This window comes from Anabrus simplex, chromosome 1 (assembly GCF_040414725.1).
Source record: "Anabrus simplex isolate iqAnaSimp1 chromosome 1, ASM4041472v1, whole genome shotgun sequence".
Taxonomy (NCBI): domain Eukaryota; kingdom Metazoa; phylum Arthropoda; class Insecta; order Orthoptera; family Tettigoniidae; genus Anabrus; species Anabrus simplex.
This window is the reverse complement of record NC_090265.1, coordinates 779,167,058-779,193,073: the sequence shown is the minus strand read 5'-3', so window position 1 is coordinate 779,193,073 and position 26,016 is coordinate 779,167,058. Positions and strand designations below refer to the sequence as shown.

Below are 26,016 nucleotides of genomic sequence, written 5' to 3'. Positions count from 1 at the left end.
TTTTCCTGTAGTAACACGGCTCCTATACCTATGGTTGAGGCATCTGTTTGAATTATGAATTTGAGGCTGAAATCCGGGTATCCGAGCTTAACATTATGCAGTAATCGTTGCTTGGTCTGAGCGAACGCCTCATCACAAGTATGGTCCCACTTCCATCGATTATTTTTCTTAAGCAGGTCCTGCAATGGTGCTACTACGGTTGTGTAATCAGGGCAATGATCAGCGAAGAATTGACACATTCCAAGGAACTGCCGAACATGTTTTACTTTAGTAGGCTTAGGAAACATCCTAATGGCCTCAATTTTGACTGGGTTTGGTCGCACACCATCTCCATCTACAAGGTGACCCAAAAATAACACCTCCTTCTGACAAAAATGTGATTTCGATAGGTTGACCTTGAAGTTATGCCTTCCTAAATCGGTGAGGACTTCATTAATATTTTCCAAGTGTTCCGAAAGTGTTTTTGTAGCTACCAAGATATCATCCACATACATGATAGTCGCCTCTTTGACCTTTGGACTTAGATTGCGGTCAAGAGCCCGAATGAGAACCGAACCCGCGTTCTTGATACCGAACGGGAGCCGATTAAAAACATAAGTCTGTTGATCGAATAAGAATCCCGTCAACAACTTAGATTTAGCTTCCAACAGTATATGATGAAACGATGACGTCAGGTCAAAGGTGGTAAAATATTCCATATCTTTAAATCTCTTCAGGATCTCTTTAATAGGCGGAGCCTGCTCATACTCTGGGACTAATCTCTCGTTGATAGCACGTGCATCAAGGCAAATGCGTACCGATCCGTTCGGTTTCCTTACTATCACTAAAGGATTTAAAAATGGCGTCGGTGACTTCGAAATCAATCCACTTGCTTCCATTTCTCTAATAGCTTCGCGGACTTGGGGATAGAATTTCTCGGCAATTGGATATAATTTCTTCTTATACGGGGACCAATCATTCACGTTTAATTCGTATTCAAAATTTTCAATTTTTCCAGGTTTTGAGCCAAACGTGTCGCTATGCTTTGTTAAAATTTTGGATAAATTTTCCTTCCCCTCGGGACCTATTACAGCTGCATTAACTTTATCTGCTATAACCTTCCCACAGTTGACTTCACCTTCCTGCAATTCTGCCGCAAATAGTTTATAATCATCAGAGGTCACATGATCATCCGTCTCACTCATGACACTTTCGTCCGTCCTAAGCGGAATCACGACTTCGGTGTTCCAAATTTCTTCATGCTCTCCTATCTCCGACTGAGGGTTTATGGTTGTATCCTCAATACCTTCTCTGTGCTTAAATCTGACAGAGTTATCCCCCATATCAATCACAGCCTGGTATTCGGTCATATAATCGGCCCCTAGGATCAAGTTGTAGTTGATTTTATTCATGATAATAAATGTATGAGCAAATTTTGAATTTCCAATTTCGATGTCCAATAATGCCTGGTTCTTACATATGACGGATTTATCCTGGATAATTCCACGAATCTTCAAATTTGAAACTGGGATAATCGGGATGTTTACTTTGGATTGTAGTTCATTTACCAGAACTTGGGATACTACTGATACGCTGGCGCCTGTATCAATGAGTGATCGAACCCTCACGTGGTTGATCCTAGTGTATATCACTGGTAGTCTCTTAATTTCCTTTGAAATTTGGATTTCGGGATCGTCAATTAATTCGTCAGAGGTCACAACCCATGTATCGACCTCTGCGATGATCCATTCTTCAGTTAAAATTCGGCGTTTCCTTTTTTTCGCCCCGAGCCGTTCTTCAGATTCGAACGTCGGTGCATTCGGGTTCAGGTCGCTGCCCCCTTTCCTTGCTCTTTGGAATTGCAAGCTCTCCGCTCCTGTCGCTTCCTCATCACGGCCCCGATCATGGATCGCCTCCTTCCATTTTCTCTTGTTCAGCTCTTCTATGTACCGCCTAGACTCTTGATATCTGTCATCCTTCTCCTGACGAGATCCTCCTGGTAATATCTCGGGTTCCCTTGATTTCTAGCTGGATACGGCCTATAATTACTTCTCTGGAATCCACGGTATCCCCTGTCAGCTCGAAAGTTCCCTTGGTTGGTTTGCCGGTTGCCTTCCGCAAAATTCCTAGGTCTCGTCCATTGTCGCGGCTTCCACTCCGTATTATGTGCTCGACGAGGTTCCGGATCAGTACTCGTTCCCTGGTTCTTTGTACTAGTGGTCTTCGGTTCGATTGTCCGTTCGATATTGTTCACCTGTTGGTCCCTGCTCCTAACTTGTCTCGGGTTCGAATGATGCGTTGTGAGGTCTAATTGGCGCAAGAAAGCCTCCGCTTGGACAGCCGTCTGGACATTTGACGCTATCATCATTCGTTGGACCTCGAATGGCAATTGTTTTCCAATGGCGCTAATCAATTCTGTTTCACTCATTGGATTATCAAGCTCTCGTAGCTTGTGAAATTGTGCCACAAAGTAATCTGAGAATTTCGTGGGTGAAGATGTTGAGTATCGTCTGGAGTATACTTCCAGTCTTAACTCCTGCTGTTCCTGAATACTCCAGAACTTTTGGAGAAAAGCCCGCCGAAATCCTTCAAAATCTTCAAAGGTATACAAGAAAGCCCTGAACCATACAGCTGGTGCTCCGTCTAGGAATTTCTCGACCGTTCGCAGTTGTCGCTCTACTGGTATCTTATTTTCATTTATATAACCGGCGATTTCCCGGATGAAACCTTTCGGGGTGATATGCCCACGGGCATCGAACTTTGGTGGCTTGTCATCAGACATCTTAATGACGTGTACCACCGATGTCGGGATAGTATTCGATGACGTAGACGACCCATCTCTGTTCTCAAACTTGAAACCGTTTGTGTCAGCTTGGGATAGGCCCCCTTTCTTATGAATCCCCTGGTTATCATGGGGTTCGTATTCGCGGTATTGGAGGTTAAAGTCTTGGCTAGACGCTGACGGTTCCAACCTAGCCTTCAACATCTCCAAGTATTTTCGGATGTCATCCATTCCGTCGGGATTACAACTTGACATTTCTTTTGTGCCGGAATTTTGCCCATTATACGCCTTGCATTGTTCTAATAGGCGAACTTCCGTGTCGGCAAATGATTGGCCCTGTTCAATTAGGTCTTCCGTCCGCTGGAATAACGCTAAGTTTGCGTCTTCGCACTTGGTTATTCTCTGGCTACGGTCTTCTAAATTTATAGTTAGTTCTTCGACTTTGTTTTTCAGTCCTGCTACGATCACAAGTGTACGTGCAGCTTCCCCACGTAACTCGTCCATGCCCTTGTCATGCTTGTCCAAGGTGCCAGCTATCTGCGCGCATTTTTCTTCTACTTGTACCCGGACGATGTCATTCTCCTTCCGACATTCATCCCGAATTTCTTCTATGTGTGATTCTATGTCTTGTCTGTCAGTTAATCGTAGAGCGGCGAGTTCCTTGACATTAGCGTTCAATTTCTCCTTAATCTCTGCCCGTTCCATTTGAGCCTCATCTCTAACACGGTCAACCTTTTCGTTAACGATATTAATGTATGAATCCATGTGCCCTTTTAATTCATCTTTCGCGAAGTGACATGGTTCCTGGACTTGAGTTAATTGGTCCCTAAGTTCTTGTCCCATCGCCACGCTCGCGGCCTGAACTGCATCTATTTGTGCCTTGAGTTCTGTTTTATTAACTTCACACGCAGCCTGTACTTGGTCTATCTTATGAATAATTTCCTGCTTATCTGAAACACTATCGGCCTGCATTTGATCAACTTTATTTTCTAATGAAACACTATTAGCCTGTACTTGATCGAACCTACGTTCCATTGCAACATTATTCAAAGCCAACGCTTGCATTAAGTCCTCTAACGTGAGAGCTTTCATCTCTCCCTGTCCATCTACCACTATATCCTGGGGTCGCTCCCCACCGTCGTCAGACATTATAACTTTTCTTGAGAAAGCAAAAGGGCCGATCGGCCTCTCACCTTGCTGCACACGAAGGAATACGCTATTGGGTCTAGGCCCTATCCTATGATATTATAACCCTACACTAACTTTCATTTAACAACAAAAAAAAATTTGACTTTTAAACTTGTTTACATTTGCACGTCATTCACTTGAATGCTGGTTTGCGCTTAAGATTTCACAATGAACTGCTCCAATATACCAACAACAACAACAATATTAAAAACAAGGATGAAGTTGGAAATCTCCTGCCCTGAAATACGTTAATTTTAATTTATACCATCTCAACCTCTTTTTAAATAATAACTTGAACTGGTGCTCAGTAATATTTTTACCATTTCAAGCCTTCTTAAACAACTGTTTATAATATTCATCTCATGTCCAATGACATTTAAATGGAGTCCTGAATTACCAAAATAATATTAAATTTCATATGGGAAAAAGAGAAACATCAAATCTTCGAGCTTGTTGAATTTTGAATCATTGCCAAACTTGAAGAGATTAGCAATGGATTATATTAATAAACTAGCCAAATCTAGCTCCGTTCGAAACTAACCTTACTCTAGCATGATATTACGTTACAAGTGAACACACACTTGACCGTGATGCGGTCATCAATTAATAAAAATCAAAAATTTAAAAATATAAACTTTGAAAAAAAGTATAAAAATATAAAAATTTTACAATTGATTAGCAATAATATTGGCCTCTCTGCCGTTCTTAAAGCCCCACGTTGGGCGCCATTTTGCACCCGTCCACCTCCCGAGTCCCAGACTAGCATTTATCTCAGGGGTGTCGGTTCATTATTTAAGTCATCAAATATAAATATAACGGCATAATAGAACACGGGAATGAACGGAGCAATTACAATTAAAATGGGGAAGGCTCGATTGTAAACTTGAATTTAAGGACTCCATGATAGGACTAGGAAGTGACTGTTAACTTTAAAAAGGGCATCATCTAACTACAATAAAAAGATTATGAGAGTGGTTTCCTTTGAAATAATTTGCCAGAAGGAGCAGTTTATTACGCCATCCGACGTACGAAACTTTGATACATTTGGCAACGATATTTAAATTTCCACACATGTTACATACACAAATCACTTGCTATACCGCAAGTGGTATCAATATCTTGCTGGGTTGCTTCTGAAATAAAATGACATTTTGAGGTATAATTTACGGATCGATTCCATTTGAATCGAACCGTTGTTCAAGGATATAGCTTCCTTCTATCGGGAGCCCGAGCATAACCCATGTTACGGTCGGCTTCCCGATTTAACTAAGATGATGTACTCCGGCTATATACATTTTTCCGAGACCGGTACTCGGACTGGGTAATGTTTCTCATGAATTACGAAAAATGGATTACACGGACAGTTCCTATCTTACGATATCCAGCTGATGCCATACCACTGAATTAGCATTTATATTTTATTTACATGTGATTTGAAATGTTACAAAGTAGCCTCAGCAGACTACTGACACAGATGAGATAACGAGAAGCGGTTGGGAAATACCGTGGCAATGGCCCCCCTCGCATCGCGAGCGAAGTAAACAAACACGCCAAGTATTACTGTAACATCGTCCCATGCGGAAACCGTACAATAACGAGGTACCAAATGACTCTAATATTATCATTCTTATTATTCAACATACGAATAGAGGGATGTTGTCACCAAATAATTAACCCCACCATCGTCACAATATTCATGAAATTATCATCCTTGAAATTATTATTATTATTATTATTATTATTATTATTATTATTATTATTATTATCAACGGTTCCTGGCACTGTCACGTTTGATTAATATCGTCATTATTATGCGGGATGCAAACACAAATGGTTATTACTGTTATTATTAGTATATCCCTCTCGTGGTTATTATTATTATTAATGAATAGGTGACTCAAGATTTTATTATTATTATTCACGTCACTTAAGAGGTTATTATTATTAATGGACGGGTCACTTCCGCCAAAATATATACAGATATCGGTCGCAATTACAAATATTTCACTGATCAACCAACGACATCATTACTGTTATTATTATGACAATTATTATTAATCTGACCGCGATGATTTAACATCGTCCTTACATTATTATTATTATTATTATTATTATCGGTTGCATATTATCATTTAGATTCCCGTTTAACATCTTTATCAACGCTCATTTAATTAAGGCGGTCCAATCCTTTATCTGCAATATTTATTATTATTATTATCACGACATCATGATTGTCATCGCTCGTCATTACAATGAATACAATATACGACCATTTATGTGGAATCTGAACTCTCATTATCCTTAGATCCGTTGTATCTCAACGAATAGCTGTGCAGTCTATTTATTTCGTACATGCTGTCACGGGTTCGAATTCTCCCCGCTACGTAACTCTGTATTGCTCTGTGACACTGCCCGTACATTTTACACACATTTCAATATCCTAAGTGTCTCTCGTACGGAATTTATTTTCCTTCCTATCTCAATATTCCTTGATTCGTTTATTTCTCACAGAATTATCAACTGACTTATTTATTCATTTCTGACATCGTACGACCTTTTATTATCTGACTGCAGATTCTCTCACATTTTCTATCTCATTTTGATCTACGCCTTAGTTCATTCTCCACAAATAATCGTAACATCTTGAAATTATATTTACCAAAATTTGACAATCATGGTTTCGTAATATTAGTCCTACGTGTTCCGGCTAATGAATCGCAACTTTAAGACACGACATTTATACGTAAAAAAATATTGGACCGTAATTTAAACCACACGTTCATAACATGTACGGATTATTAGCACCGATCTACATTTCAATATTATTAATTGATCAAATTAAATTACCACGCACTTTAATTCCGAATTAAAAACGACCTCCCGTCATTAAATGATTCCCAATAAACTCAACACCTGATCACATAAATTTATTATTACGCACTGCTCACTAAATATTCCAATATCACATGAATTATTATTATATCCAAATTATATTTTAAAAAATATCTTCTTCAAAAAAGTAGTTATATTATTTATTTATTATTATTATTAATTAAAAAAATAATAATTTTCGCCTGTTACACGGTAGTCCACTCTTAATATGTTTAACGCATAACCCCTTTCACAAATTCGATTTATTCTGGCACTAATCAATCCCAGATACGATTTACTTGGAATATTATTTATTATAATCGCATCTCACAAATTTTAACAACTTCACTTTGAAAATATGAACATACTAATCACAACAAAACACAACTGGTATGGCGAAGCTGGATTTTCCTTCAATGTCATTACATAGCTCGTTAAAATGACAAAACAGAAAAAACACATATCGGGTCTTATTTAACTATCATAACCAAAATCAAATGTAAAGAAAATTATTGACTACAAAGAAATATGAATGCATGCATGACTTAACGTACTACACTATATATACAAATTTACATCTCCAACAAACTGAATACATAAAAAGAGACCCGATTATTTACATTGTTATTATTTACTACTGTCCGTGCTACAAATTTAATATGGGGTCGTTAAGCGACTCATCTTGTTACAGAAGGTAACCAAGTATAATCAAATTATTCCCATTTTTCCCATCACGATAACATTTCCCAAATATTATTTACAGTTTAGTACTCATCTTAGTTATCGGTATTCCATTACAGCTTTGCAGATGAGAGGCTCCTTCCGGCCCCTCTCTGCGTTTTACTCCTCCATTCTTGATGGCGTAGTTCCACAAAAGATTTCCTGGCACATTACCATTTTACACTAATACCTTAATTACCACAAACCTTCACCATTTACAACGTTAACACTGAATACTTTAACTTTTATACAACAAATTAATATCCTAGACCCAATAATTTAATATTTACACTATTTCAATCTTCGTCCAATTACCGCACAATGGACCTGGACACGTACGACGAGGTGTCAACTTTTACGCCCGTCGCGATACGCCCGTTTCATATGGCACTCTTGAAGTGTTCATGATAGCGGTTCGATATTGCAAAATACAGGCTATTACTCCCTTAAAATACTGTTCGTCACACAGTCTGTTATTTACGTACTCATTGTGGTACAATTTATACTACTCTCTTGCAGTGCAATTACTTTACATCACTGATATTTATAACTGACAAACACTGTCCTACGTTGACTATTTCCAGTTCATGTTGCTTAAGCGCGATCACATTTTACAAACACTGGCGGATGCTCGCGCCATTAAATGACTGTACGCCCGTAGAATTCGAAGATAGCTGCGACCAACAGTTCAGCTCCCGAGATTCAGTTCAAGTGTGCTGCGACCGTCAATTCAGCTCCCGAGATTCACTTCAAGTGTGTTGGCGAGGATCCCTTTCCCCGTATATATGGATGAAGCTTTCTCCCGCGGATTCATTGACGTCATACCCCTGAGGGAGGTGGTGGATTTTTAATATCGGTACTTGCACTCCGAATTGGAAGTTAAAATTTACATCAAATTAATCCACTCCGCTAGCATATCTGCTGGATTAAATATGAACTCCTGGTGATCACAGATTTAGGAGATACGGGTGGATTTAGCTCCTCACATTTCGCGCCTTCGGTAGCGTCCCTTACAACGTGGTCTTTGTCCAGCCAATGAGATTCAAGCTGTCTGGTTTCCAAGAAATCCAGCCTCCAATTTATTTAATTTGCCAATAATTATTGATTATTTTTCCATGCGTGACATCTAATAAATTCATTACATCCATCCGTGTACTCACAATAATTTATTACTGATTACTTTTGTAGTTACGAGAATATCTCATCCATCCTTCCGTAAGATGGTATCCCTGAGCCTTCCATTAAATTTTTACGATTGGCCGGCAAGCGGTCACGTGATTTAAATCTCCACCTGCTCGAACCTAGGCCAGCGAATGTACACGCAGCCGCTGTAATTTTCCACGACCTCACGGAATTTCCGTCCTGCCAAAAATATCCCAAGGTATTACTCATGTTGTGAGTTTCCTTTGTATGACTCTCCCCCTTCTCTTTCTGACCAAGACTTATTTGTAGACTTGTATTTCCTTGTTCGCCAACTAATGAGATTCCCTGCTGTGAAGTAGCCAAATGTTGTCGTGTTGAGCTAATCCGTCAGGCTCCAGTCTGTCGTCCTTCCTTCGCTCCGATTTCGACATTACATAAACGAAATATTTTCAACTACACTTCTGTATTTCAATAAATGTACCATATATCATTTTATCAATCAAATCATGACTGACTATGGGCCTAAGTCACTCGGGTTCAATAAGGAGCTCCCTGTCTGTCACTCATGAGGATTCTCCCCAGTGTCCTGCTCCAGAATACACTGAACGTCGAACACGGAGGCTACTCCTCTTAAAAACGTGTCTCGACCAGGTGGACGGAATTCTGATAGTATGAGGTTTCACCTCAGGTCACTACTCCACTTTCCCGTTCCTTCATCCATGTCGAGCCCCGATGTTGTATGCCACACATCCCCAAGCTCACTCAAGCTCCGACAAACACATTAGAATCTCTAATTGTGAACATAGCTTTCATTTAGTACAAGCTTATGAACTCAGACACTTCAAGTTAGAAGGAACTCTCTTAGCTAATCTATGCTAGTGCAAATGATAGTTTTCAACTATCACGAACTATATCTTTCCCAAGAACTATCTTTTCAAGATAGCAGTGAGTGTAAATACATTCAGAGTGTACATAGTGTATAGAAACAGAAACTCTCTCAAGATTAATCATCTACTTTGCTTCAAGACAATTTTATGTTTTATTCCTGTATATATTGTAGAATTCTGTGTGAAGCAAATAAATAAGTTGTGTTCTTGTAAACCTTATCTTGTTTACAACACTTGTAATTACAAATACTCTCTTCGAAGAGCCAAAAAGGAAAAGATATACATGGACAATGCCTGGAAATGGTAGTAGATTTCAAATAGACTATTATAATAGTTAGAGAAACGGTATAGAAATAAAGCAAAATCAAGTAAAACCTATCCTGGGGCTGATATTGACTCCGATCATAACCCCGTGGTAATGACAGGCCAACTGAAACTTAAGAAACGTAGAATAGAAAGACGCTCCCCAAAATGAAATTTGAGTAAATTAAAGAAAGACAGCGAGGCTATCAAAATGTTCAAAGAAGAAACTAATAACAAAATTAATACTGAAGTACTGGCTAGAAGTAATGCTAAAGAAAAATGGGAAGAAATCAAGAAACAAGTAGTTGATGCAGCAGAAGATTGTTCTGAAAAAGAAGAGAGGAAAATCTATAAGCCATGGTTTACACCCAACATTTTGGAACTAATGAACGCGCGCCAGATGGCCAAAAGGAAAGGAAATCAGGAAGAATACAAGAAAATCACAAATAAAATCCACCAAGAAACTAAAAAAGCAAAGGAAGAGTGGATCGAAGCACAATGTAAACAGATAGATGAAAATATAGTCAAAGGTAATACCGAAGAAGCGTTTACAGAAGTCCTGAGACAGTTCAAAGGAAAGATAAAGCCCTTGAGTACAATAAAAGGAAGCAACGGAGATGTGATAATAGAGCAGGATAAGTTAGCCATAATATGGAAAGAATATGTAGAAGGCCTGTATGAAGGACAATTAAATGACGATGTAATAGAAAACGAAAGTGAAATAGAACAAGATTATCTGAGACCATGTATACTTAGAGGGGTATTTGATAAAGCTTTGAATGAGCTAAAACAAAGGAAAACTCCTGGAGTAGACTCAATTCTAGGTGAAATACTACAAGCTCTAGGGGATAAGGCAAAAACTCTTTATATCAGCTAGTAAATGATATTTATACTAGCTGATAAATACCGGAAGCTTTTGAGAAAACTGTATTGATACCTATCCCAAAAAGGTAGTCATGCAAAGGGATGTCAAGATTATAGAACGTTAAGCCTGGTAACACATGCCTCCAAAATTATTACAAGAATTGTTTACCATCGCATGGAGAAAAGAATAGAAGAAAATCTCTCAGAAGATCAATTCGGGTTTAGAAGAAACAGAGCAACATGAGAAGCAATTCTGACCCTTGAACAATTATTGAACAAGCTCTAAGAATCAATAAGAACATCCTAATTGCTTTCATTGATATAGAGAAAGCTTTTGATAATGTTAACTGGAATAGTATGTTTAAAGCCCTTAGAAGTCTGAAAGTGGACTACAGAGATCAGAAAATCATCTATCAGCTGTACAAGAATCAGACAGCACTTATAGGAAAGGAGTAAATCAACGCAAAAATAAGGAAAGGAGTAAGGCAAGGATGTGGTCTGTCACCTCTATTATTCAATGTGTATTTAGAAGAAGCAATGAAAGAGTTTTCAGCCATCTCCACCCATGGAACAAAAATAAATGGCCAACGATACCAAACAATACGTTTCGTGGATGATATTGCCCTCATAGCTGAAACTGAGAAAGAATAGAGACCGCACTAAAGAAGTTGAATGATCTACTAATACTAAAATATAACATGAATGTTAACAAAAACAAAACCTAAGATAAAGAAACGTACTCCGGATGGCAAACAGGATGTTAATTTTTGGTTGCAAGGAGAAAAATTGACTCAAGTAAATCAGTTCAGTTAATTGGGAAGCATCATTACATCTGATGGGAGGTGTGAAAACGACGTCCGTTCTCGCATAGCCCAGGCTAAAGAGGATTTCAAAAAAAAAGAAGCGTGTTGACCTAGACAATATCCCTATCAGTAAGAAAGCATTTCATTAAGAGTTTCATTTCGGCCTATCGCTCCGAAACCTGGACTCTATTAAAGGTTGAAAAGGAAATAATAGATGCATTCGAAATGTGGTGCTGGCGTCGAATGTTACGAATACCCTGGATTCACAGGCTAACAAATGAAGAAGTTCTCAAGAGAACTGAAGAAACCATCAGTCTAGAGAAAATGATCGCGAAAAGAAGATGTAGTTGGATAGGTCATTTAGTCCGACATTCATCATGGTGCACCACACTGCTTGAAGGGAAGCTGGAAGGAAAGACTAGAAGAGGACTACCAAAAGCAGGGTTCCTCGATGGCATTAAAGGGCGATGTCCATATCAACTAATCAAGCAGCTGGCTCAGGATAGAAGGTCGTTGGACGAGGACAGTCATGCTACCCACCAACCATCAGGTTGAGGAGAACGAGAGAAAGATATGTATATATGTATATATATATATATAAATTAGGAGTTTTGTCAGTGCATTGCTCAGAATTGATTTTTTTTGCTACTTGCTTTACGTCGCACCGACACAGATAGGTCTTATGGCGACGATGGGACAGGAAAGGCCTGGGAGTGGGAAGGAAGCGGCCGTGGCCTTTATTAAGGTACAGCCCCAGCATATGCCTGGTGTGAAAATGGGAAACCACGGAAAACCATTTTCAGGGCTGCCGACAGTGGGGTTCGAACCTACTATCTCCCGAATATTGGATACTGGCCGCACTTAAGCGACTGCAGCTATCAAGCTCGTTGCTCAGAATTGAATTTCTGTATCGGTCGTGTCCGCAGTAACAAGGAAATGCACTTTTTAATTTTCCGTCATGTCTGTCTGTGTGTGTGTACGCGCATCACGAGAGAACGGCTGGAGAGAATTTAATGAAAAGCGGCATGTAAAGTTGGGGAATAAGTCACTACAATCTAGGCCATAAATAATTTTATTTACGCTGAGTTCAATGGTAGTTTAAGGGAAGGCCTAACATTCTCAAATATTTATATTAGTCTATTAGAGGTCCTGTCGATAAATACTACATAACTAAAGTTATATAGTATTGCATTTCCAATAATTTATGTCTTATACATTTTTACCATACCAGCTATGTGATAACAGGGATATTCTGGAATTTGCATTTTTGTTGCTAAGTCCATATCAGCGCCGAGCCGCGAGAAAATGGTTGAATAAATTTTGAAAATCGGTATGTTAAGTCGGGGAATAAGGAACTGCAGTATAGACTACTCTATAACTAATTTTATTCACCCTGGTTGAACCGGTAGTTTAGGGGAAGGCGCCTAAAATTTAATTTTTAAATAGGCCTAAATAAGATGATTATAAAAATGAGAAAAAACAAAGAAACAATCGCTTGCATAATAAGACAAAAGGGAGACATGAAAGAAAGGAGGATTCCCTTTACATTAGATGTCCTAAAATCACAGAGTCGGAAAAAAAACTAACTGTGAAGGACTACATTATAGAAAGCTCATAAAATTTATCAACAATAACATTACATTGACCACTGTTTGTTGTGATGTTCTCATCGCCGATAGATGGGATTACTGCTGCGTACCGAGTATAAAAGCCTGCCTGAATATTAGTGGGAAGAAGCTGGAGAGTTAGATATCTCTCTTCTTTAGCATGCTATTACCCTCTTTCGTAAATTTTCTGATAAGCTACTACAGGTACGTAACACACTGGTTCATCATAGCATTCAAGCTATTCAAACCCCACACTGAGACACTAATTGGAATGAGCAGTCTGGATACTTAACGGAATAATGGCAGAGGAGTCTGCGACTTGGCCATTCCAACTCTGGAACTTTGGACTGTTTGTTAGAAGTGAGAAAATGTGTGATTTTTCATTTGATCGAGTATTTGATATGATATCATTGCTTTTAATCGCGACATTGTTACTGATGTCAGTGTAATGACCTATGTTGACTTCAGTTTGGAAAACAAAAAAAACAGTCTTTCTGAGAATTCCGTAGCAAAGCACGGGTACATTAGCTAGTATAAAATAAGAGTTTTGTCTGTAAATTACTCATAATTTAAAAGGAATAGTATTTTTGTATCGGTCGTGTCCACAGTAACAAGGAAATCCACGTTTTATTTTTCCGTAATGTATGTATATATGCACGAGCATCACGAAAAAATGGCTAAAGAGAATCTAATGAAAATTAAAATGTAAAGTCGGGGAATGATGCACTACAATCCAGGCTATAAATAATTTTATTCACCCTGAGTAAAATGGTAATTTAGGGGAGGGCCTAAAATGTAATTTTCAGATACAATTTGTTATTAGTGGTCCTGTCGATAAATCTGTTTCTTTTACTACATAACTAAAATGATGTAGAATTAAATTTCCGATCATTTATGTCTGATACATTTTTACTGTACCGGCCATGATAAGAGATATATTCATGAATTTCGATTTTTGTTGCCAAGTTCATATCAACGCCGAACCACGGGAAAATGGGTTGACAGAATTTAATTAAAACGGTATGTAATGTCTGGGAATAAGATGCTACAGTCTAGGCTATACATAATTTTTATTCACGCTGCATGAATGGTAGTTTAGGGGAAGGTGCCTAGAATTTAATTTTGTAAATACCTATGTTATTGGTCCTATTGAAAAGTATTACATACCGTAACAAAAGTTATAAAGAATTAAATTTCACATCATGTATGACATATAGTTTTACCGTACCGACTATGATAATAGAGTCTAGACTTTTCTTTCTTACTCCGTATCGACGCTAATCATAGATATAATGGAAATTGTAGTGTTTACTGGCGACGGTTTTTGTCATGATTGCCTTAATGTGTAAAACCGCGTGGTATTCCGTCCTAGACGACATGGAAAAATGTGAAGATGATTATAAAAAGTGAAGAATAAGACAAAGAGTCATGAAAGAAAGAAGGACTGTTTGTACATTAGATGCTCTAATATCACAGAGTCGGAAGGAAACTAAATGTGAAGGCCTCCAATATCGAAAGCTCGAAAAACGAATCGACAGTGATATTATCTTGACCATTGTTGTGTTGCAATTTATCTCTTCTACTGCCAGTCATCTCCGATACATGGGATTACTGCTGCATTCCGAGTAAGTAAGCATGTTTGAATATTGGCGGATAGTAGCTTGGGAGTTAGATTGTCCCGCCAACGACCGGCACTGCGGCCAGTGTGCAAGTTACATAAATACTTCGTTGATAGGGTAACAGGGACAGCAGGGTCAGCGTTGTTCGTTTTGTCGTAAAATTAGTTCTTGGTTCAGAACAGGGGTTAGGCAAGGTTGTAATGTTTAACCTTTGTTCTTCCTAGTATACATGGCTCGTTTATTGAAAAGTATACAATGGTGGGAGGGAATTTAATTGGGTTGAAATATAGCGAGCAGTTTCGCCTTGCCGACGAGTTGTTCTTAATGACAGATTGTGATAAAAGCCTGCGATCTAATATTTTGGAAACTGAAAATAGGTGCAATGAATGTGACAGAGAAATTAGCATCTCCAAGACTAAATTGATGTCAGCAGATAAGAAACCTGAATGTCAGGAAGGACATACAAAGCTGGAGGAGGTAGGTCATTTAAATAATTTAGTATTTAGTGAGATTGAATCACGGTGAACCAAAGCTAAGGCAGTGAGCTCGTAGTTACGATCAACGGTATTCTGTACACCGGTCTGTTTTCAGACCAATGTTACTATGCTGGAGTGAAAGTTGCGTTGACTCGGGATGAAAATGAAAACCTACAACCTGTTTTCCAATCATTGACCGGGTCAGGGATGTAATGAATGAAGCATATATAGGCTGTTAGTACGATGGGGTCGCCACTCCCAAAGTGATATATTAATGACTGATAGATGCTATGAAATGAGAATGGAGAGTGTTGCTTAAATGAAAGATGACAGGGAAAACCGGAGTACCCGGAGAAAAACCTGTCCCGCCTCCGCTTTGTCCAGCACAAATCTCCCATGGAGACCGGGATTTGAAACCACGGTATCCAGCGGTGAGAGACCGACGCGCTGCCGTCTGAGCCACGGAGGCTCTTGACTCGGTTTATCTGATTAAAAAATTAGAAATAACAGACATGAAAGTAGCGAGAGTGATTGCTGGCGCAGACAGGTGCGGACAATGTTAGAAAAGTACTCGAAATGAGGAGATAAAGGCTAAGTTAGGAATGAACTCAACTGATAAAAGCTGTACGCATAAACCGCCTTCGGTGGTGGGTCGTGGAGGAGGACGGGTTTGCTAGGAGAATAATGGACTCAGTCATGGAGGGTAAGAGGAGTAGAGTAATAATAATGTTGTTTTTATGCCCCATTATCTATTTTTGATGCTTGCCGAAATTTTGTCCCGCAACAGTTCTACCGACACTAGGCTGACGTATTTGAGCACCTTCAGTTACCATCGGACTGAGCCAGGATTGAACCTGCCAAGTTGGGGTCCGAAGGCTTACGCCTCAACCGTCTGAGCCACTCAGCCTGGTAAAGAGACGAGCAGAGGAGGCCAAATCGATGATAGTTTGATTTATCAATCTACAGTAGATTTCTTCTAAGAAAATTATTACTTGGAGATAATCTAGGTTTATGGTCTTTTACTGAGAGCTGGAGGCGCCATACCGAGGTTTTCTGAGTATTTTGGGAAGAGATTCGGCTGACCAGCCTGTCTTAGAGATAATATTGTAGGGACGATGCTGAAGAAATGCTGACAAATTATCGATTAAGATTTCCTGTTGCTGATATATACAATTTCTGTTGGTGAGTATACTGAGTCCTTTCTTTCTTAACCCCTTCGGTGGCGGGTTTTGGCAGACCTCCTGTGCCAGAAAAGTGAGGTTTTTTCGGAGGAATTTATTTATTTTTAGGAAGCAAAGAATGAGTAACAATTATTAAGGGAACATATTCATATATTATTCAAGGTTAATAAAAACTTACTTTACACTCTATTTACACTTCTTAGAGTAGGCCTGTGATATAGTTTCATAAAATATTGGTGTTTTGAGTAGGGCCTATACTGTCCTGGGAGCAATGCATTTTTATTTCAGGCTTTTGTATTATTCCCATCAGCAATACTAACGCAATAAATTGCCAAATTTTGTAAGAGCTTCTTTTTTCCAAAACTGTATCCTTCCATGCGGAGATTTATTTACAAGGTTTTCAATGCACTTTTAGCATAGGGCCAACGAATTTTTTTCAGTCACTGTCAAATTTACAACTTCATCTGTTAGAATCAGTTCAAAACAGGCAATCGCACTCACCTCTGGTAATAAGCTAAGCCTCACACCAGGATTTCCCGTAAATGGAATAATATTAGGTCACACACTATCCCCAGGCTTACACTTTTTCCAAACGAATGTATATTCAACATCTACCATCACCTTAGCGTCTGCGTAATATCTTCTTCACTTTCACTAGAATTACTAAGGTCATCATCTGAAGAATCAATAGAATCATTATAGCTACTATCAGAAATACTAATGTCACTTAGTGATTCATCTTTGATGTAGTTCCTTATTTTGTCTTCAGACAAACTTCTCTTCCGTTTCGCGCTCGCCATTTCTGTTTACCTCGTCAGCTGGCCAGAGGTTGTATATGTAAAGTAGAGAAGATAAGGCATATTTTAAGCCAGACGCTACGTGAATACAGCTGGAAATCCTCCCGCCATCTGTTGAGAATACTTGAAAACATTTTCCCAAACGATTAGAGTACCCGAGAAATTATTGGGCGATCGCGAAATGAACACTGCAGCTAAACGAGAATTTCTCGGGCGGTGACGTTATGGGCAGGCGTGCGCCACCCGAGAATTTCTCGGGCGTGCCACTGAAGGGGTTAATCCTTTTACCCTCCAGGGTTGGATTTTCTCTCGGACTCAGGGAGGGATCTCACCTTTCCGTCTCAAGGGCAGTGTCCTGGAGCGCGAAACGTTTGCGTCGGGGAGATACAACTGTGGAGGCAGCCTCACTTGAACAGGGGCCTAGTGGGGGGATGGGGAGATTGGAAGGATAAGAAAGGAAGAGACAAGGAAGCGGCCGTGGCCTTAAGTTTGATACCATGGAGGAGAAGTGGGAAACCACGGAAAACCACTTCGAGGATGGTTGAGGAGGGAATCAAACCGCTCTCTAGTCAGTTGACTTCCCGAGGCTGAGTGGACCCCCTTTCGAGTCTTCGTACCACTTTCAAAATTTCATGGCAGAACAGGGAATCGAACCCTGCCCCCAGGGGTGGCAGCTGATCGCACTAACCACCACACCCCAGAGGCGTACATCCTGAATCATTTTCGAATTTTCGAGCACGTACGTGTTATATGTTCGTTTTTGCCATGTACTGCGTAGTTGGGGAGAGATAAGCAACGATAGAGGAGATAGCAGTGTTTTGTTGTAATTTACCATACCTCTGTTGTAAGGGACTGGCATAATGTGTTATTATCTAAACCGTGCTGTCCTTGTTGTAAGACTGCTATATAAGTAACGTCGAAGCTTCTTCTGCTTATCAGATTGTACACCATGTCTTCGCTTGTTCGTGTTTCCTGCCTGCTGGTCGTGCTGCTGGTCTTCTGGAATGGTAAGTTCACTTTGGCTCCCAGTGTGGCACTGCTTGAGTCAGGCTCCTCGCTTCATCTACCCTATCCGACCTCCCTTGGTCAACTCTCCTTCTTTTTCGACCTAGAAGGTGTTAGTACACTCGAGGTCTAGGGTGTCTTTAACTTTCACGCCCTCCGCGGCCTTTGCCTTCCTCTTGCCGATACGATCATTTTTCTTCCATTTACCTTCTGATGAGCGTTAATAGAGGATAGTTATCCAGCTGTACTTCCTCTCAAAACAATAATCACCACCGCCACATCAATCTCGACACTGAACAAAAATAACAATTGTGTTACGATCGACGGAATTTAGTGACGGAAAATACATTGCATTTGCACTTGCATTAACTTTTGGTACAACAGTGGATTACTACATTGACTGTTGTATAGTTACTTTCTTTATTTCAATATTGCAACGTAGCAAGTATAGTCCGCCTGTGTGGTGTAGTGGTTAGTGTGATTAGCTGCCACCCCCAGAGGTCCGGGTTCGATTTCCGGCTCTGCCACGAAATTTGAAAAGTGGTACGAGGGCCGAAACGGAGTCCACTCAGCCTCGGGAGGTCAACTGAGTAGAGGGGGGGGGGGGGTTCGATTCCCTCCTCAGCCATCCCGGAAGTGGTTTTCCGTGGTTTCCCACTTCTCCTCCAGGCAAATGCCGGGATGCTACCTAAGGCCACGGCCGCTTCCTTCCCTCTTCCTTGTCTATCCTTTCCAAACTTCCCATAACCCTCTCCCGCAAGGCCCCTGTTCAGCATAGCAGGTGAGGCCACCTGGGTGAGGTACTGGTCATCCTCCCCAGTTGTATCCCCGACCCAGTCTCTGAAGCTTCAGGATACTGCCCTTGAAGCGGTAGAGGTGAGATCCCTCGCTGAGTCCGAGGGAAAAACCGATCCTGGACGGTAAACAGATAACGAACGAACGAACGAACGAACAACAAGTATATATGAAACGGTTAGAATTTTGAAGGGAACTGACGAGGGAAGTACCTCGGATCGAACGGTTAAAACCGACAGAAAGTGGGCTTAGAGTATACAGTTGTACCTACTGTATTTCAATAGCTATCAAGGCCATTCATCTGTAAAAGTACGCGTTCGGTCGCCAGCGCCATCTGACAGTCAGCGCACAGGCCGCGCTGCACTGGGACTGTACACGCAATGTCTGTTAGTCAGTTGCAGTGTGTCGTAGTATAGTGCACACACATACGTCCGACATGAGTAGGTGGAAGCCAATCAACCCTGTGAATGTTGTGAAGTTGCTGCGCGAAAAGGTACGCCGACGCTACACACTTGATAGTGAAGGTGTATGTGGAGTGAGGATGGGCCATTTGCATGCATGTTATATGATATCATAACCCAGAAATACAATGCGATCTGTAACAGAATTACATACCGACACATTGGAGAGTAATGGTGACTGTGAGGCGGACGGCGTAGAAGAAACAGCACATGAGTATGAGGGTCCCAACCGTACCGACAATCCAGCAACGGAAAGAACTACACGTGGCAGTGATTTCGCTCCTTCACCCCCAAAACGTGTACGAACAAGTGTGATACGGAGTATTGATGACCGAACATTGGACAATATTTATGAGGATTATTATAATCGCAGTTACAATTCTTACCAGAAACTAATGAAGCGTTATAGCTGCTGCATTAGGTCGAAATCCAACTGCAAGGTAATTTTAGATTATGTGACGTGCAAAAGGCAAGATCCAGGTCTGTTCAAGGGAAATAAAACGTTAAAATTTAAGGCTTTAAAAGAGTCTGTAAAAGCACAATTTGACAGAGCTAGAAATAATGGATCAGTGGTCCACTACTGGCACATCCAAGCGTGGGCTCTGGAGGCCGCTAGAGCAGTTTCTCTGGGCAATTTAAAGCTTCGTTGCATTTTGTCAGGGCCTTCAAAGACGAGTATAATATTTTGTCCAGACATATCACTATGTTCATGGCTCGCAAAGAGATTGAAGAAGAGCATGTCATTACACAAACAGCAGAAACATTTGTGGCAGACGTGAACATATTTATTCAGACCGGAATATAAAGAAGGAATGCGTGTGCAATAGTGATCAGAGCCAATTGTTTTATGAACTAACGTTTTCTGCAACACTTTTAAACAGAGGGGAAAAGTAAACAGTTGGTCTGGTGCAGTCTGTGCGTAGTTCTACGCATAGTTACACAGTTGATGTGGCTGTGTCCATGAATGGCAAATTACCGAACAAGCTTTACATTTGTCTGCAGGAAAAGGATGGAACGTTTGGTCCGCAGGTTGCAAAGAAACTGACAGCAATGTGTCCACAGAACATTCATGTTGAAGCGAGTAAAAGTGAAAAAATGACTAAAGCACATATGAAGGGCTTCTTTAATTTGGTCCTCGCTGAACATTTTGGTGAGAGAGGTCTATTTCTTTACGATTCCTGGTCAGGACACAAAGACTACAGCGTTATTGAAGCATGTTTTCCAAATAAAGATATTACATTAAAGATATTGCCACCAAAGACAACCAAATACTGTCAACCTCTGGATGTACATTTTTTTAGGCAGTACAAGCTCTATGTCAGACGTCATGTTGATTTTGTACGTTTGCATATAGATACCACGCAGGCCACGTTACGTGATCGATACTTCATCATCCGTCTTCACTCCGTCATCTACAACCAACTATCTCCACCGAGATACGGACCTATGTTAACATACGCATGGAAAAGAGCAAGTTATGATGTGGATGTTCCTGTTGCTTCGTTTGATAATGTGATCACCGTGGCATTTGAGTCTGGACGATTGCAATGCGGGAACATTGTAAATAATGTAGTATGCCTACATGTTGCCCTCGTTAAGTGTGCATACTATTCCATTCTGCTGTATTTTAATCACTTCATTGAAACTCTACATTTACACTTCGACGTCGAATAAAGGACAACACAGTATCTTCTATTGTGGGAAAGATGACTATGTCAGCACGGTACTGCATGTGTTAAGAGTTCTTGTTGTAATAACGTGTTCAACCTTTTGCCAGATGATACTGCACTACATCTGTTTCTTGTTACTATAACAGGCCGAAGTGCCTGTTGCACGGCAGTTTCTGCTGCGAATTGTGTTTCTGCAATCTTTGTACGCCGTAACTTCCAAACATTGATTCTACACTAATGCGGGGTTTTACGGATAAGCGCCCTTGATGGGTAGTAGAACAGACATATCTTCGTGTGTTAAGCGCACTTCGAGTCGGTTTTAGCCGTACGAGCTGGGGTACTTCCCTCGTAAGTGCAAATTACACATTATAGGCAAAAACAACAACCTGGTATCTACAGAGTTCCCTGAACTTGTGGCAAGGTTTATATTGGGCAGACTTCGAGAACGGTGTGTACTCGCATCAAAGAACGTACCAGATGTATCAGACTCAACCAACCTGATAAATCAGCTGTTGTTGATCATGCCCTAACACCTGGTCATGATGTCTTGTTCCAAGAAGTGGATGTTCTTGCCCGTATAAAGCAATATCGCCCAAGAATTATCAGGGAGGCGGTTGAAATACGTAAACATCCAGATAATTTCAACCGCGATACAGGTTACAACCTCAGTGAATCATGGCTACCTATAATCAGAACCATTAGAGAGTAATGCTTTGCTGTTACTATTCATTGTCTCCAGCATTGGGCCAAAATGGCGCCCCCTTTACATCTTTGGGCACAGTTTGAAGCTTCCTTGTTGCTTTCTCCTAGCAACCATCAATACGTCGTTTCTTTTCTCTTTTGTCTCCTGATGAAGAAAGGCAAGGTTCCTTTTGAAACGTTGAGTGTGTTTATAATTATTTACACGGCATAAGCCCAAAAATACAACTCATGGAAATTTTCCTTGTTGTTGTTATGTTTTGGTGCCGAATTGAAGAAAATAGACAGAGTCGTGAGAGAGTCAGAAAAAGGATATAAATATGACAGTGTGTCCCGCTCCCAGTGGGGCCGGCAGTCGACATGAACGTGCACACTCCAAACGGTGTATTCGTAACCTCATGTTGACACACTGCATAGCCGCGAGGTGGTCACTTACTCGACTTTGTGTGTCGTGATAAGTCGTGAAGTCATACGTTAGTTGCGAGAGCACGTATGACTGAATTATAGTCGAGTTAACATTATCACACCGTTGAAATGCCAGTGAAATTCACGCTTGAACAAAGAGTTTTTATGTATGACACATACCGTATGTAACAACAGGGTCATGCAGAGAGATTTGTAGGCGATTTCAGGAGAGATTTCTCGGGTTCCATTTCCATGTAGATGTCTTGTGAATAAATTAAAAACAACGGGATCACTTTATTCTCTAATTCCTAATCCGAAACGAAGAGTTCTATTGGAAGAAAAAATCGATGACATTAACACATCATTCGTACGTTATTAGGACAATTACGCAACAGGAACTTATGCGTGTGAATAGAAATGTCATTAGAAAATGCCACAAATGTTTGCATGGTGAAGGACGTGCATAAATATGCAATACATGTAATATTATGGGTAATATAATACCCGGGAGGCTATGATATGCTGCTCGGAACATGCGTGTTGTCTCCCAGCCCCGCTGGGAGTGGGACACACTGCATGTTTTAGATATTATCAAGGGCCTTGAACAAATGAAAACTGAAAATTAAGGCTAGTAAAACAAAATTATTTTGATGAGTAAGAACAATAGGGAAACTGATAGAAATAGTATTCATGATAACAAATTCCAAAATAGATCAGGTGAAGAAATGTTACCCCACAAACTTAATCACGAAACACAAGAGAAGTACAGACGAAGTAAGGAGAAGGGTAACGGTTGCAATAAAGTCTTCAACAACAAATACAACATACTGACGATTAAACATTTGGATATCAAAATTAGAATATTACTTACTACACATTTGTTTGGAGAACTTTATTATACGGTTGCGAGACTTGCATAATAGGCAAACGGGAAAGGGGATAACTGGGGGTCGAAATATGGATATTAAGGAAGATTACCAAAACAATCTGAAAGAAAAGAAATTCAATAAACAGATCTTAATAAGTGAAGGAGAATAGAGAACTCTTGGTGTAAATGAAAAAGAGGACAGTTCAGTTCATAGGCAATTGAGGCGCAGCCAGATTTTTGAAGAGATAATTCAAGTGAACATCCTAAGGATGAAGAAAGAAGTACATTAAGCCGCTGTTTATGGTATGGCTTGCTCATCGTGCGGTGTTTCGCGCTCTTTGATAAATTACGCTACTGAAAGAGAATTGTACTATGTTAATTATTTATGTAGCGAGAGTGACAGTTCAAGTGAAGCTAGTGATAATGAAAATATCCGTCGGTGATAAAGACGACAGTGGTATTCCCGATCTTGTTTTACCGAGCGAGTTACCGTACGGTTACGGACGTGTAGCTGTGAGCTTGCATCCGGGAGATAGTGAGTTCGAGCCCCATTGTCGGCAGCCCTGAAGATGATTTTCCGTGGTCTCCAATTTTCACACCATGCGAATAATGGGGCTGTACCTTAAAGTGGAGGATGGGTTTCAAAGGGACTCAAGAGAGCAGCTGTTATCACAGACTTGAAAGGACCTCCTAACTGATTTAATTTGGATGATGGAACCATCGGCGCTGATCCTGAAGTAAATTCGCATAAATGTGAAATCTACTTCTGCTCGGAAGAGATGAGTTTCTGCAATCAGAGCGCTGTTCCCAGTATTCACATTACAACAAATTCCAGTCTATCCTTACTTGGATCACCGTTTACACTTGAGAATTGAAGAGGCTGTATGACGATCTACGAGTATTCAATTCTCACACGGCATTCTTCTTACTGAAGAACTGTCTCTCTATTCCAAAACTGAATTGCTCCCTGTGGACCAAACTTCTACGGTTACCACGTTAGTTCCTTGCTCAAGCTGATTATTTGACAAGAAGTTGTCTCGAATCTCTATTCAACTCCCATTTGGGGAAAGTAACTGGATCCTGGAGTGTTTACCAATACAATTTGGAGGCCTTGGAATTCGTAGGTTAACTGATATTTCTGTTCACGCTTTTCTTATTTTTTGCCCGTGGAGTATCTGATATTATGAAGTCTCTGTTCTCTGATTATGATAATATCGTGATATACAATATGACTGGTGCAATATATCGTTGGGATGCCATGACCGTGCCTTGTCATGAACCCTGCAGCTTCCCTGGACTCATAAAGAAGTTGGAGTATGATAATCACACGTCGGATTTTTGACTCTTTGATTCTGTCATGCCCATCAGATATTGACCAAGCACATCTCGCTCTTGAAAAAAAGGAAACAGGCTCATGATCGGCCAATGTGGGTAGACTTATGGGTATGTAGTTGGCTTACGTCTTGGTTGCAGAATATGCCAGTCACATAAGTGCATATGTGGAGCGGAAGTCGACATTTATGGCCGTTCTGATACTCTTTCTGCCTTAGTCAGGCTACCTTGCTTTTTCTACAGTGTTCTAAAAACTCACACACGTAAACAAGACATACAGACAATTAATTGTCTTAAAAAGTATACAGTAAAAGTCGTTCGAAAAAATAATTCGAAGAAATTTCCGTAAAATTGTCAGGAATATATATTTTCGAACCTACTTTCAAAGTTAATTATAGTCTATCGGGGTTAAGAATAGAATCTAATTGAGGAATAACGGTGGGGGTGAATTCTCGTCACCACCACATGTTGCCGGTAAAACTATTATTGCAATTTTAATCTATTTCGCACTGACACAGATAGGTCTTATGCCGACGATGGGACAGGAAAGGCCTAGCAGTGGGAAGGAAGCGGTCGAGGCCTTAATTAAGGTACAGCCCCAGCATTCGCATGGTGTGAAAATTGGAGACCACGGAAAACCATCTTCAGGGCTGCCGACAATGGGGCTCGAACTCACTATCTCCCGGATGCAAGCTCACAGCTACACGTCCGTAACCGTACGGTAACTCGCTCGGTAAAACAAGATCGGGAATACCACTGTCGTCTTTATCACCGACGGATATTTTCATTATCACTAGCTTCACTTGAACTGTCACTCTCGCTACATAAATAATTAACATAGTACAATTCTCTTTCAGTAGCGTAATTTATCAAAGAGCGCGAAACACCGCACGATGAGCAAGCCATACCATAAACAGCGGCTAGCGTCACTCTATCGTCTCTAGCCGTTGCCTATCTCGTAGGCAACGCTCCAGCTCGGCCACGCAAGGAGGATAAATACCTAGAGCAGCGCTGTTGCAAACGGTGTGCATCAGATGGCGCTTGCGTTCATTTTCAGCTACAATCAAAACTATTACAGCAAAGCTGCACAAGCCTGAGTATGTACTCGGGGAGACAGCGGAGGACAGTTGTCCTGAGGGTGGTGGTCGATTTTCAAGAGACTGTTCAATTAATGACTTCATCAAAACAGCTTTCATATCTATCCTGAGACTGAGTGGAGTTAGTCGTACGTATGGAAAACGCCCTGATGGTCTGACTTCAGTCCCAGTGAGTGCAGGTACTTTAAGCTCCATCTCATGTGCCTCACGCTTGCAAGGCTGCTGGTTCTGCTGCGGAATTGAGCGTGCGCGATAAGAGGACGAAATATAGAGCAGTAACGGACAACTACATCTTCGTGGTATTCTCAGTAGAAACTATGGGGAAGGGGTATCAAGAGGCTAAATACCTGTTTTCAGATATTGGCAAAAAATACCTGAGATAACAGGAGATCCTTGTTAAATAGAGCGAGGAAGTGCTGCCGGCGTTGTGGGCTCGTTTCTAGATAACGCTCCACTGGAAGAAG

General features: G+C 40.5%; 1 protein-coding gene across 1 annotated transcript in view; it reads left to right on the top strand.

Annotated features, from left to right (window-relative positions):
* The window catches only part of LOC136873243 (uncharacterized), a 137,592-nt gene that overhangs the window by 64,146 nt on the left and 47,430 nt on the right, over positions 1-26,016 (top strand). Inside the window, exon 2 of the mRNA XM_067146691.2 lies at positions 18,160-18,227. Within this exon, the coding sequence (XP_067002792.2) occupies positions 18,160-18,227 (68 nt within the window). The remainder of the gene's footprint in view (positions 1-18,159; positions 18,228-26,016) is intronic.